We start from the raw sequence: 17,057 nt of genomic DNA, 5'->3' as shown, positions 1-17,057 counted from the left end.
TCTTTGGTAATTAAAGGAAAAATATTGGCAGGGTTTATTTCAGCAACTTAGCTAGAAGTTTTCCAAAATGTAGATTTCTTAAAACATATTTAAAGGGAATTATTTTTTTTAACTTGCTACTTCTTTGGATGTTTGAGAACTGTCATATAAGAATGTGACAGTTGATAATCATGAGATTGGAAATCTGTCTGACATCTTCCTCAGTAAAGTGGTAAAGATCTGTGTTAAAGGTACAGCATCGTAATAATCTTAAGCCAACTATAATTTGAAACAGTTGGGGAAAAGGTGCTTAGTACATTTTTCACGTGTAGGATGAAGGGGCACCATTTACCATTTTGTTACTGTCTGGGTTCTGGTTACATAGGCGGGTTCATGTTATCGGAAATTCATTGAATTCTGTACTTAACGGTTTGTGTACTTTTCTGTATACATGTCATGTCAAAATCTACATTAAAAATAATGCATAATTATTAACAGCATTATAATAAGTAGAAGTAAAAAAAAATTAAACACTCCTTTCTGTGTTCCAGAATATTACTGTTTTTATTTTTTGGTAATAATTTATATTAATTTCCCTTTCTTTTCCTTTTTTTTTTTTGTTTTTTTTTTTTAAGATTTTATTTATTTGACAGAGATCACAAGTAGGCAGAGAGGCAGGCAGAGAGAGAGGAATGGAAGCAGGCTCCGTGCTGAGCAGAGAGCCCGATGTGGGGCTCAATCCCAGGACCCTGGGATCATGACCTGAGCTGAAGGCAGAGGCTTTAACCCACTGAGCCACCCCAGCGCCCCTAATTTCCCTTTCTGATATGGCAGTTTTTATGGTTGTAAGCATTGTACACCTGTAACTTATTTTCTCTTAATGTGGGAAAACATTTTTAGGTAGTTTTCAGAATTTAACCATGAATTCTTTTATATTAACCAGCTTAATTTTGTGGTACAAGATCAAAGATTGAAAGTACACATTTAAAGATTTTGAGATTTATTTGATTTTTGCCTTTAATCTGTAGCACTTACTCTTCCTGAAACTATATTTATTTTTGATAAATGGAAGCTATGAGCATTTTATGTTAATTTTGTAGCTTTTAGAAGTCTGCTCTCGTCAAATATCTGTTTTCTTGGAAATCTAAGCAGCATTAATCAACTTTTTAAGATTGACAGAACCAAGATTTTCAAATCATTAATTTTCCCAAACTCCCTTATCATTGAAGCAGTCATAGGAATAGAATGTTCTTAAGCATCTGCTTTTATGATATCTTTGTCTTTTTAGCCTATGTCAGGTTGACTGAGAAAATACCTTCCCCCAACCCCAAATTTAAGACCTCTAGCAAAGTGAAATCCTAGCTGAAGGAAATTTTGTGTGGTTTTAATCCATTTGTTCAAGTACTTTGGTGAAATCCAATGTATCTAGTAATGGGAGAAATGTATTTTGGTATGAGACAATTTCATTTTGGAAAATACCCATATGGTACTTCTAAGTTATAATTCAGTTGTAACTGAATTACACACATTGAGCATTTATCTAGTGGGCTAAGAATTAAAACCCTGAGCAGTCTGTATAATGACTTCTTAAAGGCGCTACACCTTCTAACTCAGGAATCTATCCCAGCTTCCTGTTAGAACACTCCTTGCTGGCCAAGCCCTCTCTTGTCCCATGTGCTTCTGTTCTAGGCATCTTTCCCTGAACATTACAGCACCCCGATTTGCTACATTGCCAGGCCTACAGTGCCCTTTCCTCTGGTTTTTCCTTTAAGTCTTAAATGCCATCTGATCTCCTCCTCAAATGCCACACCCCCCTCTCTGATTCTTTTATCTGAGCCAGTTTCTTTTCCTCTGTTCTTGTTGCACCTAACACGTAACTACAATAGCAGTAGGTATGCTGCATTGTCATTGTTTGCTTATGTGGCTGTCTGGCATTTCAGGTTGCTAGTTCCGTGTAGTCAGGGCCATGTGCTGTTCATCCATAGTCCCTAGCAAGATCAGGCATTTAAGCAGTGTTTATTGAATAGGGTCAAGGTAATTGGACAAGCTGGGCTTTTAAGTGCCAGTTTGTTTCGGGGAAGACATTTTCTCAAAAGTCTCTTGATTTAAAGTTTGTGCTGCCACTTGTCAAGTATTGAGGGGAATACATATAAGTACATTATATACTTCTCTTCTTAGCTATAACCTACTTGGCAATAAAATGCCAAACTTTTACTTTTCAGCATTTGGGATGTGGTGGAAAATTTGGCAAGGGATAAGAAACTTTCTTTGGCTAAAAGGAAATTGATAAATTGCCTAAACATTTCATTTGTTACGATTTCTTTTATTAGGTATTAATCATAAAGCCATGGTGTAAAATTGCTGTTTATCTTGTAGTGTTGAAAGCGTCATGAATTAAATATTGAAATATTTACTGAAATGCTAGTTGGCAGGGAATTCTGGGAGCATCTAAGATCGGTATGATAGGAATTGGTTTAGATCATGTTACATATTACCTTAGTGTCATACCAGTCTGGATCCTGGGTGACAGTTACAGGCAACTACTTCTCTTACCACAAGTAAAATTCAATACAGCTTTACAGTGTCCTTGAAGAACTTAAAAAAAAAAAAGTACATTAAATTGACCTCTCACCATCCAAATTCCTTGTTTTTGAGACATTTACTAGGAAATGAGGAATATAGTCAATTATTTTTTTTCAGTTTCAAAAACTGGTAGATGAAAGATCACAGTTGATTCTTCTGACAATGTTTGAAAGGTTGTTTTTTTTTTTTTTTTTTCTCATTTGACATGCAGCAAGGACATATGGGCGAAGGAGAGGTAACATTACTGTTTCTAACTTTTGAATGTACCAGTTGTATTTGGAGAGGACCCAAGATTGCTCAATTTCTTACCCTTGTGGGGAAGAAGGGGAGGGGGAAATGCAATATAGCTTTGATCCATACATACTTTATATGTCATAATTAAGATTATAGACTTTCTAAGTTGAAGGAGTCAGAGTGGTAGGATTTGGATTTGAATTGATAATGTCCCTGTATTATAAACTCAAACTCAACTTACTTATATCTGAAGATTTATTTCACCTTTTTCTTTCTGAAAGGAATTTCTTGGAAGAAAAAAAAATTAAGGATCTTTGAAAAGGAAAATAGGGTGTGACTAGTCTCAAATACTTGATTATTTTGGAAGCTCAATTATACTTGGATACCTTATGTCTATTTTTTCTACTAAGTCAGAATAATACATTTGGTTTAAAATGAGATTAGCTAAACAAATGACTACTCCTATAAATTTCAAACACTGGGGGGAAAAGCTCTAGAAATTTTAGAGAATTTTAAAGAATCATTTTCTAGAGGTGCCTGAATAAACCTGATTTTTACCACCTGTGATAGCTTTGCCTTTTTTACAGGCAAGTCAGTTAGATAGTGAAATAGCTTAACTTTCAAATGCAAGTGACTTTTAAACATTATTTAAGGAATAACTTCTAATTTTATAGGTATTTTTATCTTCCTTTTATAACTCTTGAGTATAGTTTTATATGATAAATTCATAACAAATATATTGTTATTATTTGTGTTTAGTTAGGAAAGTTGAAAGTGTGGCAACAAAGGACATTGGAGTATTTCAGTAAAGGAAGAGCACTGAAGCTATATTTCTATAGGAGCCATTAACAAACTCCTTATGTAGTACCTAGAAGTAAATTGGCCATCTGAAAAGTGACAAAACAGTGCTTGAGAAATTCTAGTTATTTGTAGCTCAGTGTTTTGCTTATGATTTCCAAAGCTCATGTTTTATTGTCAGGTAAATACAGGAATAATATGAACCACATTGGCATCTCTGGTCTTTTTTGCTTATATATTTTGTATGATAGGATTTTCAAACAGCAAACTTAATGTTTCGTTTTTAGAATTAGATAGCACCAGTGGCAGCTGTTAATTACTCAGCTTAAAGAAAATACATCTTTGCCATGCCTAAAAATCTTAAATTCTAAAAGACTAGATTGTGAAGTTGGATAACAGCGTTAAATGCGTTTTGATTATATCCCATTAAGGTAGACCAAGATGAGTGCTCACTTTAAAAATCGACTTGTTTATTTTAAGGACAGTCTTAGAGTAAATTGGGTAGGCTATATTATTTTGTATTTTAAAAAAATTTAAGTGATCTAACATCTGATCGTCGAATTTAATGCTTAGTGTACATGTCTAGGTTGCCCCTTGGCCATGGGGCCCTGCCAAGGCAATGGAGTCTCCTGCCAGCTGCTTTCCAGAGAGTGCTCCCTCCTCCTGTACTTCCATTTCACCTCACTGAAGTGTCTGGATCCCAGGGGGATAGTTGAGCAGCCTTCTATTTAACCATGTACTTTCTCTCTGACTCCACGGAGACTTTAAAGTGATGGGAATTCAAGAGCATATCTAAGTGATTTGTTATTCAGTGAGAAAAATAAAAGCGATCTTATTGAATCTGCCGTTTTCCTTGTTTCTTGTGTCTGCTCAGCAGTGGCAAGGAACATTTGCTGTTAGCTTTTTTTTTTCTGCTTTCTATTCCAGGTCAGTCTTCACTGTTTCCAATGGAAGATGGATTCTTGGATGATGGCCGTGGGGATCAACCTCTTCATAGTGGCCTGGGTTCACCTCACTGCTTCACTCACCAGAATGGAGAAAGAGTGGAACGATATTCTCGAAAGGTGTTTGTGGGTGGATTACCTCCTGACATCGATGAAGGTATATTTACAAAGACCCAATAATTGCATAACGCCTGGACTGTGGCACACAGTCCTAACTCATAGATGGTGGTTGCTGTTAAAATAGCAATCTTATCTGACTCCAAGTATCCAGTTTTGATGGCATTGTTAGCTTGTCTTATCTTTCTATCCTGGCAGGTAAGATTAGTTTACAGAGGATGGGGCGCAGGATTTGGGGATTTGGGGATTTGGGGAACCTGCTGTAGCCAGTGATTGGACTAAATGAAAAGAGTAACTGTCCTTGGGAAACCGTCTCAAGGGACCTGTTGTGGGCAAACACATAGTGCTTACTGTGTTTTTGTCTGTGTGTGCTGCTTTGGCCAGATTCAGTATGTTTTCTTGTTTGTTTCCTACCTGCTCCAGAAATGTAGTTAATTGAATTTTGAAATCTTAGATTAAGGGTGAACTTTGGAAAAATAAACCCCAAAGTTGTACCACAAAAAAGGGAATCTTAAGAGTTTTATCATTTTCTGAGTATGTTTTCACTTGTCAAATATTTACAGGCTTTTAAAAAGTCACACACTGTTCTTAGGCTTGTTTACAGTATAACCAAGATAGAAAGTATTTGTGTGCATAGACTTTCAGTTCTAGTAGGGGAAGGCAGATAAAAAGTATGTAATCATGCAAGAAAATATCAGAGAGTAAGTATTGAAAAGAAAACAGCGTGATATTGCACTATTTTGTGATAAAACAAATATAACGATTCAGGGTATCTTCTCAGATAAGGTGGTTAAGGAAAGCCTCTATTTTTTTTTTTTTTTTAAGTAGGCTTCATGCCAAGTATGGAGCCCAATGTGGGGCTTGAGGTCATTACCCTGAAATCAGGACCTGAGCTGATACCAAGAGTTGGACGCCTAACTGAGCCACCCAGGTGTCCCAAGGATATCCTCTTTAAGGAAGTAGTATTCGAGCTGAGACCTGCATTAGGAGCCAGCCAAAGGTTTAGAGGATTAGTTGTTCAGCAATATTTTCGTCGTCTGTGGGTCTAAGTGACCCCAGTTCAAGTTCAGACTAAAATTCAAGTAGCAGACCATATAGGAACCATATATCCTTAATGGTGGTGGTGGTGGTGGTTTTCCTAATCTTTTCTGCCTTGGTTTCCTAAATGGAAATGGCAATAAACCAGTTAATGTTACAGAGAATAGAATAGTTTTCTCTAAAAATCTGTAAGGTTTAATAATAATGTTTAATAAGCTCCAGTTTAGATTGAGATTAAATGTATGAGTCACTTCATTTTCCTTAAGAGGGTCAATCTTTTGGAAGGTTGATCCAAAAAAAGTTTTCAAAAAGCCAAAGATTGAACTAAACACAGTTCTCTTTTGTTTAATCTATGAAAAATTGTCTTGGGTGGAAGTTGTATTGGGATTTCAGGCTAGACTGAATCAGTCTTCATCCTGTTCTCAGAAGATCTAGCTTTCCGAAGTGTTTATGCGGGGCTGACCATGTGATCACAGTATTGGCCTCTCTAATAAGCTCCTGTGTGTGGCCTGTTCTTTTCTTTGCCTGGAATCCTCATTTTCCTTAGTGCTATGGATTCTTGGGTTTTTGACCCTTGAAAGTCAAATCTTTAGCACAGATGGTGTTTAGTGAATGAATTATATGCTTACATACAAAAAGAGAGCAAAGACTGAATTTTATCTGACCTTGCCTGGAGTAAAGTCCTTCTCTGGCCCAGATAGTCTGTATCTTTTTGGAAAATTACTGAGCAATCTTAAATGTGCAATTTCTAAAATTTTTAGAAGCACAGGTAAATATGACTAGTCTGGCAAAGAAGATAGTTCAAACTGAGCAAAATTAATGGGAATTATGATAATCATCAAGCATATTGATAAGTCAGTAGCAATTTAAGTAGAAAGATCTTTCTACTATAATGTGCAAGATGTATTCCTGGAGAATATTGTGTTCTGAAGAATTATACACTAAAGATTATAAGGTTTCTGGAGAAATAGGGTAGGAAGCAAATAATTCAGAACCCAATGACCTTTGTATTGGAAACATTAACAAAAAGAGAATTAATACCTTGGAAATAACTTGGACAATTTAGGCAAGTGGCTCAATGTGGTTAGAAGCTGCCTTAAGGAGTACTGAAAATATACAAAACCAACAGAGCAGAAATGCTGGCTTGCAGGCTTGGAGGCAGTGTAGATATAACCGGACCTCGGAACACCTGAGGAAGTGCACGCTCCCAGGAGATGAGAGCCCTGCACAGCTGGGATTGTGCCTCTCTAGAGTGGGAGCCCTGGTTGTTGTGCTCATTTTTCATTTCCTTTTAAGAGAGTAGGAGGGCTCCTGCCTGCATATCAGACAAGCCTAGGGGCTTTTTCTTTTCCTGATGAATGTTACAATTCTACTCCCACTATGCTAGTTCACCTTCCCCAGGAACAGTGATTTGCAAATCAGTACAACTTCCAGATTATGGTGATTTCTTTCCACTATTTACCAGTCTCTCTTACGTGAGCCAAATGATATTACAGAAATGGGTAGCAGAGCAGAGCAGACTGTACTGTGTCACAATCTGGAGGAGAGACAAACAGTTCTACCAGCTTGGGACTTGAGCACATTACCATCTCTTCTTTTCCTCTGCCTCCCCTCCTCCCAGATCCTATCTATACATGCTTACCTACTCTTTCCAGAAGTTCTTCGGAAATTTATTTTTCCTATAGCCTACTCATGAGTCTGGTCATGAGGAAATGGTACAGGCTGGGAGTCATCCTACAGAATGAATGGTCTCTATACTTTTAGGACTGTCAAAGATACAAAAGATAGGAAAGAATGAGAAGCTGTTCCAAAACCGAAGAATACGGATACCCTAGGTACAGAACATCTAAGGGTATCGTGTGTTCTGGGTAGGATTCTGATTCAGAAAGGGGAAAGAGATACTATTGGGATAGTTTGAAATTTGGATGGAGTCTGTGAATTGGGAGGTAATAGTGTATGAATACTGGTTTCCTGATTGGGAGGGTTACATGATAGTGTATGAGGAAGCGACCTTGCTTTGAGCAGGTGCCAGTGGTTGTATTTCTGGATTATAGAGCATCATGTTAGAAAAAAATGATAGGTAGGTAGGTAGGTTGATTCATGCATGCGTAGAGATAGAAGGGCAAGAAAGCAGGAAGATGGGGAAGGCCAGTGTATAAAATAGTAACAGTTGGGGGATCTCGGTGAAAGGGATGCGGGAGTTCTTTATATTACTCTTGTAAAAAGTGGTTTTGAAACTGTTTTTTCTAAATTACTTTCCAAAATGATTATAAAAGTATTTAAATTTATTTATTTATTTTTTGCTTTGCTTTGTTGTTCATTAGATGAGATCACCGCTAGTTTTCGTCGCTTTGGCCCTTTGATTGTGGACTGGCCTCATAAAGCAGAGAGCAAATCCTATTTTCCTCCTAAAGGTAATCCTCATGATTCAATATACATGTACAGTGTATCCTGATATTGTTTAGTGTTTAGCCTTTTCATAAATGTTTACTTTCGCTGTAAGATTTTCCGTAGTTAAATTTATATTTTCCCAAATGTGCCCTTAAAATTTATACCTAATACATACTTTCAGTTCAAATTTAATTTTACTTCAAAAGATGTTCCAAGATACCAAACTGAACTTAATGTTGATCCTATCAGACTTCGGGTAGGAAGATGTAAGTTTTCTTAACTTTTTTTTACTCTTTCCCCTTCCTTAGTTTCAGCTTATATACTTCCTTTCTGTTGAAGAATTAAAAAAAAATTAGGGAACAAATAAGCCTTTTTTTCCCTTTTTATCAGGCTATGCATTCCTGCTCTTTCAAGATGAAAGCTCTGTTCAGGCTCTGATTGATGCATGTATTGAAGAAGATGGAAAACTCTACCTGTGTGTGTCAAGTCCCACTATCAAAGATAAGCCAGTGAGTGCTGTCTAACATGAAAATAGCTTCTTGTTTTTGCCGTCATCTCTGCTTTGTTTGAAAACCCACAGACATCTTGATGTATCTGTTAATTGACACGTTCATAACCTACTTACAAACTGCTATTGTTGTCAACCTAACGTTGACATTCTATGTTATTTACACGCATTATCTTACATTGAATTTTTTGGTTAATTAAGATATTGGTAAGTCTTTACCATTAAAAAATTTAACTTGATAATGCATTTGATAAAGATGAAATAGCTGAATTTCCTTGAATAATAGAACCCAAAAATCACAAATAGATATTTGTCTGTCTCCTTCCTCTCTTTGATCAAGATCTTACCTGATAACTATCCTTAACTTTTTGTACATGGTACTCTCCCAAAATAAAATGAATTATGCATATACAGAAATGTACATGGCATACTCTTTTTTCTTCTTGAAAAAGTTGTTTTTGTTTTTTTTTAAGATTTTATTTATTTGATAGACAGAGATCACAAGTAGGCAGAGAGGCAGGCAGAGAGAGAGAGGAGGAAGCAGGCTCCCTGCTGAGCAGAGAGCCCGATGCCAGGCTCGATCCCAGGACCCTGGGATCATGACCTGAGCCAAAGGCAGAGGCTTTAACCCACTGAGCCACCCAGGCAGCCCGAAAATGTTTTTCTTTATCATAAAATTTAGTCTTTAGGAATAGTAGCAACCGGCCTGTTTTTTTGAATCTGGCATATCAACAATTTATTATCACTCAGCCAGATCTAGTAATGGGGTACAGTTCAGAATGGAGGTGCCTGTGGCTTCAGTTCACGCAATAATTAATGGAGTTCCTCTTGGTGTCTTGGGATTGTCTAAGTCTGGAATGCTTTTCCCAGAGTTCCCATGGCCTAGATGGTATTATACTTGACCTGTTTATGTTCCCTTGCAGTCGCCATAGGTATTTGAGTGTGGGACCTCTGGCTCAGGACTTTGTTGATGTGCATATTGAGAATATCCTACTACGAGCCCATCTGTAGCCTTTGGTTTGGGCATTTGTAACAGTATATGCAAACAATTAAAATAAGGTACACGATTCTTGGTTGACTAAAGCAGTGGACACATTGAAGTGTTTTATCATAAGTTTAGTGCAGATATCAACATTTTTACTTTGAAATGCTTTTTGAAATAATGCAACAGATTTGTTAGTATCAGTAGTAGTTTGCACTTGTAGGATTAGGCACATAATCCTGGTTTACTTAGCACCGTATTCTGATTAGCATTAAATACGGTGATAACTTCCATTATGTGGATATTGGAGGATTGGGTAGGATAGAAGCCCAAATAATTTGAGAAACAGCTAATTAACTTACTAGTAATTAAGGACATGTTAGTGATTTAGCTTATAATAGATAACAAAAATTGAATTTTCCACTTTGGTTCACTTAAAAATGGTTCACTTAAAAAATCACTTGGTTTACTCTTAAAAATGAGATGAAGGGTTAGGCTATGCTATATGTAAGTCTTCTAATTTTACAGCTTTATTGATTTATAATGATGTGGATTATTGTTGCTCTTAAAATAAAATACTCTGCAATAATTTTTAACTTATTTCCTCATAAACTGTCTGCATTAAGAATGAGACATTCCGGTTTATCTGCTCCCTAGGTACAGATTCGGCCTTGGAATCTCAGTGACAGTGACTTTGTGATGGACGGTTCACAGCCTCTTGACCCACGAAAAACTATATTTGTCGGTGGTGTTCCTCGACCATTACGAGCTGGTATGAAACAAACAGAACTACCCTCTTTACCCTTTAGCATAAGAAATACCTTATAAAGGTTTTTAAGAAAAATTCTCCACAAGCATTTGAGTTAATGTCCAAGAGCGAGAGTTCTAGAATCAAAGTATCTGGGTTTGAATTCATGTGCTCTGCTCCCAGTTAAAAGTTGAGTGATGTTGGACAAATTATTTCCCCTAATTTTCAATTTCCTCATCAGTCAAATGGAGTAGTAAGTGTATCTGCTTCATATAGAGTTGTTCTGAGGATTAAGTGGGGAAAAGTGGTGCCAAGTGCTTTGTGTGGTGTTAGAGAGCATCGCTCTCATCATCATCTGGAAAAACCCTTCAAGAGTAGATTTTATGTCAAGAATATTAGGGTTTGTTTCCCATGACCTCATTTGCTTACCAGCTCTTTACTGAGCTCCGGAATATAGTAGGGTTCTCTAGCAGCAGTGTATCGTGTTTTTAAGAGTAGTATTTACAGGTGAAATTTCATCCCTAACTTAAAGTAAAATGAGGTTTATTGGTATAAGTGAGAAAAAACATAAGATGAACAAGAATGCAGTTTAAAATGGTAACATTTCATGGAGAACATGATACGTTCATTATTTCAGGTTTTAACATAAAAAATTGATGAATAGCTAGACTGTAGGGAAAGGTAACAAGGATTTGATGGAAATCATCTAGAAGGACCTCCAGACAAGGTCTTTCAATCCATTTTCTAGTATTCACATGATTGTTTAATTAAGTAATACATTATTAACTGTAAATATATGGTGGCAACATGGTATAAAGCAGACAGACCAGGGTGCCAAGCCCAGCACTATCACTTAACCATCTGTGGCTCGATTTCCCCAGGAAATTACTACCTACTTCCTAGGGTTGTTGTGAAAATTAAAAGAGAACATATGTGAGGGTTGCTGGAGGGGAGGGAGGGTGGGACGGATGGGGTGCGTGGGTGATGGACACTGGGGAGGGTGTGTGCTATGGTGAGCGCTGGGAATTGTATAAGACTGATAAATCACAGACCTGTACCCTGGAAACAAATAATACATCATATGTTAATAAAAAAAATGTAAAAAAAGAACATACGTGAAGCACCCAGTAGAGCCCCTGCCCTTACTTAAAAGATTAATGATTGATTTATTAATTATTATAAGGACGTGAGCTCAGAATACAGATGAACTGCTTTAGATGAAACCTTTGGTGAACTAGATGGATTTTCCTGATTTCAATAACCTCTTTGCTCCTGTCTCATTTAGTGGAGCTTGCCATGATAATGGATCGTCTGTATGGAGGTGTGTGCTATGCTGGGATTGATACCGACCCTGAGTTGAAATACCCAAAAGGAGCTGGGCGAGTCGCATTCTCTAATCAACAGAGTTACATAGCTGCTATCAGTGCCCGCTTTGTTCAGCTGCAGCATGGAGAGATAGATAAACGGGTAAGTCCTAGATTATATTTTGGAGAGTTCTAGGAATGGCCCTCAGTGTGTCATTACCAAGATTGGAATGGGGGGATTTTATATGACAGTAAAATTAGCAGCTGACACTACGCCTCTACGACCAATTAGGTGTGTGCTTTGTAATACATCTAAGGATTCCTACAAATTTTTTCTGTCCCTTAGTATTTTCTGTACCCTAACACAACACTGTATCAATTTACTCGGGGCAATTTAATCTCCTAAACTAGCACCTCTATTCATTAATTTATTCGGTTAGTGAATCATTCAGTAAATATCATTATATCAAGTACAAACATCAATGCCCTTGAGATCTCCTGACCTTTTTTTTAAAAATCATGAATACCTCAAGAAGCCCTATTTTTCCAGTGCACTAGGTAACAAATCACTCAATAAATTCACTTGTAGGGCTGCATATCTTTGAAATATTTCATTATAACAGTTTAAGTAGAAGAAATCATCTTTTTATTTGTAGTGTATTCTACCACCTGAAATTAGGTAGTAATTAGCATTATTTTTAGCACTTTTAAATTCCTCTTTGTTGGTTAAGCTTCTGAATTAAAAAGCTGGAGAAAACCTCAGAGATAGTATCCTCCTCTGTTTTCTAAGGTACTGTATTTGAAACTCTGTATTCCATTATACATCTTAATTTCTTTGCATTCATAGATTTATTTCTTATCTTCATGTTTCATGCATTCAGCAAATGTTTTAGCCCCTAGGACAAGAAGTCCCTGTCCTCTGTTTATGTTCTGATAGATATAACTGTATCCTGTACCAAAACTACTCAAAGTGTGGCTGGGGTATTGACTGCCAGCAGCAAATGGTTACTAGCTTGTGGTGAGATAGGAATTTGCACCAGAATGTGAATCAGCTACATTAGTAAGCATAATGTTTAGTTCAGCTGACACTTTTTTTTTCCCCTCCCCATAGAAAGACCCTCTTGATGAAAGAAGCAATACATTAATTTATATTCTGGTGTCAGCTCCTTATTTCATGGAAGACTGGCACTTTCATTAGGACTGACTTGATATCAACACTCTGAGGCATTGAGCTCAAAAAAGTCTTTTTTGATTGATTATATTGTGCTGTTCTCAATTCATTATGTAGGAACTATCAAGTCAATAGTGGTTTACATTTATTGCTTATGTTTCATTTCATGTGTATTCTACTTCAGTGTCAGTGTAAAATATAAGAAGACAGTGGATATCATAGTATATTGTGAATCTTTAAAAAGAAAAGTCTAGATTCTATCATAAACACAAAGGAAGAGGTCAAGACAAGTTGCAGGATGCATTAACAAGCCCACTTGTTTTTTGTTCACACTAAAAAATATCTACATCCGCGTATGCAGTGTCTTCTGCCTCACTGCTTCATCCCAACAAAGGTGTCAGAAGTGTAAGGTTAGTCATTGGAAATGCAGACTTCATTTGTATTCCTCTGCGATCAGATCTTTGACCAGTGTTCTTGCACTCCTTCGATGTTAGGGAATGGCCTCAGGGCCAGAAGGCTGATGCTCTAGTTTCGTCTGCTCTTCCTGTCTTCATGTCACTCGTCTTCTTTAGTTCATGGCTAACCTTTGTCAGGATTCCTTGTCAAGAGCTGGATGGCACCAGAGGTAGTGATGACCTGGTATAAGGGAATTTAACCATGAGTCTCTCCAAGCCTAAAAATAGCCAATTCTTTTCTCACTGGTGAATTAATAGCCAGGTTATTTTTAATGCTTGAGAGACTCCAGTGACAGGTTGGCCTACTGAACACTGGAACAGACCCAGTTTTATAAATCCACCTCTGACTTTTAGATGAAAGTCAACCATTCTCACTGACAAACAACCAAGCAGGGTTTTAGATTGTGAATACTATGGCTGCATCTTGTTTTCTCAGAGTTTTGAGTTTGTGATTATAAGATGTGTACACTGTAAATAGAAACCCTGACCCAGGCTTTATTACAACTTAGAAGTTTCTGACGCAGAAGCCAGAGATCTTCCCTCTGATGTGAATATTGAAGTGCTGTTTTGTGGAACTGGGAAGCTCGTAGTTGGTTTGTTTAAATTATATTTCCACGTATGACAGAAATCCAGATCCACTAGTTAAAGTGACAGTTTGTGTCTATAAATAATCACATGTGGGTTTAATCTCATAATGTTCTAAACAGTTGGCTTCTCTTTTTTATTTCTGGTAGAATCCCACTGTCCTTTGAAAAATGGCTGTTTAATTAGACAGAAATGTAAAATGATGGGCGTGAAAGCCTTGCCAGGTTCTTAGAAGATGGATTATCTTAATTTCAATAAAAGAATTATTGACTCTTGTTTTGCAGCACCCTGGCATACATTCACTCAGACAGTGGATGGAAATGTACACACCGTAGTCAGAGTTGCCTAGGCCATTCACTAAAAAATGTAAACTTGTTTCTTTTCTTTTTGATTGCAGGTGGAAGTTAAGCCATATGTCTTGGATGATCAGCTGTGTGATGAATGTCAGGGGGCCCGTTGTGGGGGAAAATTTGCTCCATTTTTCTGTGCTAATGTTACCTGTCTGCAGTATTACTGTGAATATTGCTGGGCTGCTATTCATTCTCGTGCTGGCAGGGAATTCCACAAGCCCCTGGTGAAGGAAGGCGGTGACCGTCCGCGACATATTTCATTCCGCTGGAACTAAAGGGTAACTACAGTGCTCATTTTCAGGCCTCAGAATAAGTGCACTCTTCTGTTAATTCTGACCCCTTCCTCAACCTCTTCACGCTGGCATGTCCTTTTGTAGCAGCCCGTAATTTAACAATAGTATAATGAAAAGAATGACCTATAATATAGGTGTTTTGTAGATTCTTGTGTCACTGAAAACAATATGTAAGAACTCCTTTTTCATATTGCCATCGTGTTGCATGGAAGTTTTGTTCTCTTGTTTTGCTGGAGACCAAGAGGATCCAAACTTCCTGTAACATTTTCTTAGAGGAGAAAGAGAAATATTAAAAGAGAAATGAAACAATAGAGTATTTTGGGTTTTTAATTAAATTATTGTTAATAATATAACATATAAGAATACTTTTATTAAAATTAACCATGCACCAATAACACTATCAGTCTGTCCTGACAGTTTTTCCCCCAGAGAAGTGCTTTTGCCCTTCCCTTCCTCCCTCCCACCCTTCCTTCCTTCCTTCCTTCCTTCTTTCCTTCCTTTCCTCTCTTTTTTCCATCCCCCCTTTTTTATTCATTTAACAGCAGTGGAGGAAGTTAACAATTATTAACAGGAAAGAGCATGTTAAAGCAAACACAAATGCATGAGCAAGATTGAAGCAGCATTAGAACAAATTGTAAGGGTTTAGAGGCCGAATAGAATTTCATGACGCCTCAGAGTTACTACCGCATCAGAAGAAAAATAGTAAAGTAGGCAGAGCTAGGTTTATTTTCTTTTCAACCATTGTTAAAACTTTAGAATGTAAAAATTGGGTAAATTTACTACTGAGGGGAGTGCACTTACTTATTTTTAAACTTCTTTATCTGGTCACAGCCCCAGGAAACCTACCAAAGCTAGAATTAACGACAACTGGTGGGAAAACTAGCATTTCCTCTCCTGAAGAACAAATGTATAAATTTTATTTTTGATGTTATATATAAACTCTATATCCTAATTTACTAACACTCATCAGGTGTCAGCCTTTGCTCTCCATTTTGACGTTAAAAAACAAGACAAAAAAGAACAGATCTAGAGATACCTCAAGGATATCATTTTTGATTTTGTGTTAGAGTACAATTGTAGCCAAAACTGGAAAATGAAAACCAATATACAAATTGGCTGTTGATTGGCTTACTTTTAGATTTAAAGTTACTTTGGGTATCCTGTAATTTAGTTGTAACATAGAAAATGAAAAAAAAAAGTTAAAAAAAAAAGTTAAGTAGTTGCAAAGTGTTTTGCACTGTTGAACTAAGTAACTGTGTAAATCTGTGCAAAGGTACGTATGTTTATCTTACTCTTCCTATAAAATAAAATAACATTACCGTTTCAGAACTTAGCATGGGACATAGTCAGTGTTTGAAGTGCCAACTTCATCAAGTAATGCATGCTTTATTATAAATAAAATTCTAGCTTTGAAAGGCGTTATTATGTGTTGAACAGTATGCTTCAGGGGTAAATTTAAAATAGTCTCTTGAAGCCCTGGTCATGGAAGTAACTTTTATTTTAATCAACATTCTCTTATCAAATGCCCTACCCACCATTAAAAGGATTATTACCAGTGTGCAAAACGTTAAAAACACAAAAATCAAAATCTAATGTCAATCTTGCTAGTTGTGCTACCTAACAGTACCATCTTGGATCCTTCAAAACCAAAGACTTGCCCCAGCACCACGGTGGAACCACCTAGCTGATGACCCCTACCGATTATCGTTAGGAAAAGCAGTCCTTTATTTTTAATACAGGCTTTAATGAAGTATATACCTGTTAAGTTCCAAAGGTCAAAATGGAGGCATATGCTGTCTAATGGTCAAACATAGAAAGGGAGCTGCTTTTAAAGAATTCCCTGCAAATATTGAAAGCAGTCATGCGAATGGAGGGTGCTCTTGTGTAGCTGGTCAGGGACTTTTTTTCTTTTCTCCTGAACTACATAATTCTAATCGAAATGTTCATTTGCCTCTTTTTATTCTTTTAAATGCTTGTAGGTGGCTTGGGGTGTGCTATTGTGCTGTTCCTACTCAGTAAACAGGTGTGATGAGTTAACAAGAAATAACACTGTTTGAGAACTAGCTTTGAATAATAATTTTTCCCTTTGTACATGACCTGCTGAATTTCGGTACAGTGTTTTTGTAGCTAACTTATTTTGTCATGCACATAATGTATATTTGTTATGCACTACTTTTGTATATCTTGTTTTTCCAACAGTGAACATTTTTAGGCACACTTTTCACTGACGGGATATCTCTTTATGCAATACCTCAATTTTTCATATTGCAAAGAGTAGCTTTTTGTACTTTTATTACTGAGAGATCTTCATATACTTCATTTTTTAATATAAATAATTTTAATAAATTTTATTTTCTTATATTCTGCTTTTTATACATTTCAGTGCTCTGCATACATTTTAAATTATGAATGTTGTGCACTGGCAATGCTATTTTAGAGTCTGCAGAGAAGAGAAAGCATGTTGCTTAAACATCCTTCCCCAGCACCAGCTATTGGTGTACCTATAATTTAAGAAATAGTTTATGTAAAGTCACAAATTAATGAAAAAAATTCGCATGAAAATGACAGATAACACTG

At 36.7% G+C, this 17,057-nt stretch overlaps 1 protein-coding gene across 3 annotated transcripts in view; it reads left to right on the top strand.

The window, feature by feature from the left end:
* CPEB4 (cytoplasmic polyadenylation element binding protein 4) overlaps positions 1-15,662 on the top strand; it is a 59,316-nt gene extending 43,654 nt beyond the window's left edge. For 2 of the 3 annotated variants that reach the window (XM_080804082.1, XM_080804080.1), the window contains 6 exons: positions 4,522-4,695; positions 8,018-8,107; positions 8,475-8,593; positions 10,232-10,346; positions 11,608-11,789; positions 14,235-15,662. In XM_080804082.1, coding sequence (XP_080660208.1) covers positions 4,522-4,695; positions 8,018-8,107; positions 8,475-8,593; positions 10,232-10,346; positions 11,608-11,789; positions 14,235-14,462 — 908 coding nt within the window. In that variant the 3' untranslated portion in view covers positions 14,463-15,662. The remainder of the gene's footprint in view (positions 1-4,521; positions 4,696-8,017; positions 8,108-8,474; positions 8,594-10,231; positions 10,347-11,607; positions 11,790-14,234) is intronic. The other variant, XM_080804081.1, reaches the window with a different exon arrangement.
* Positions 15,663-17,057: the final 1,395 nt, after the last annotated feature.

Source organism: Martes martes (assembly GCF_963455335.1).
Source record: "Martes martes genome assembly, chromosome: 5".
Lineage (NCBI taxonomy): Eukaryota > Metazoa > Chordata > Mammalia > Carnivora > Mustelidae > Martes > Martes martes.
This window is presented reverse-complemented; position numbering and strand designations above follow the sequence as displayed.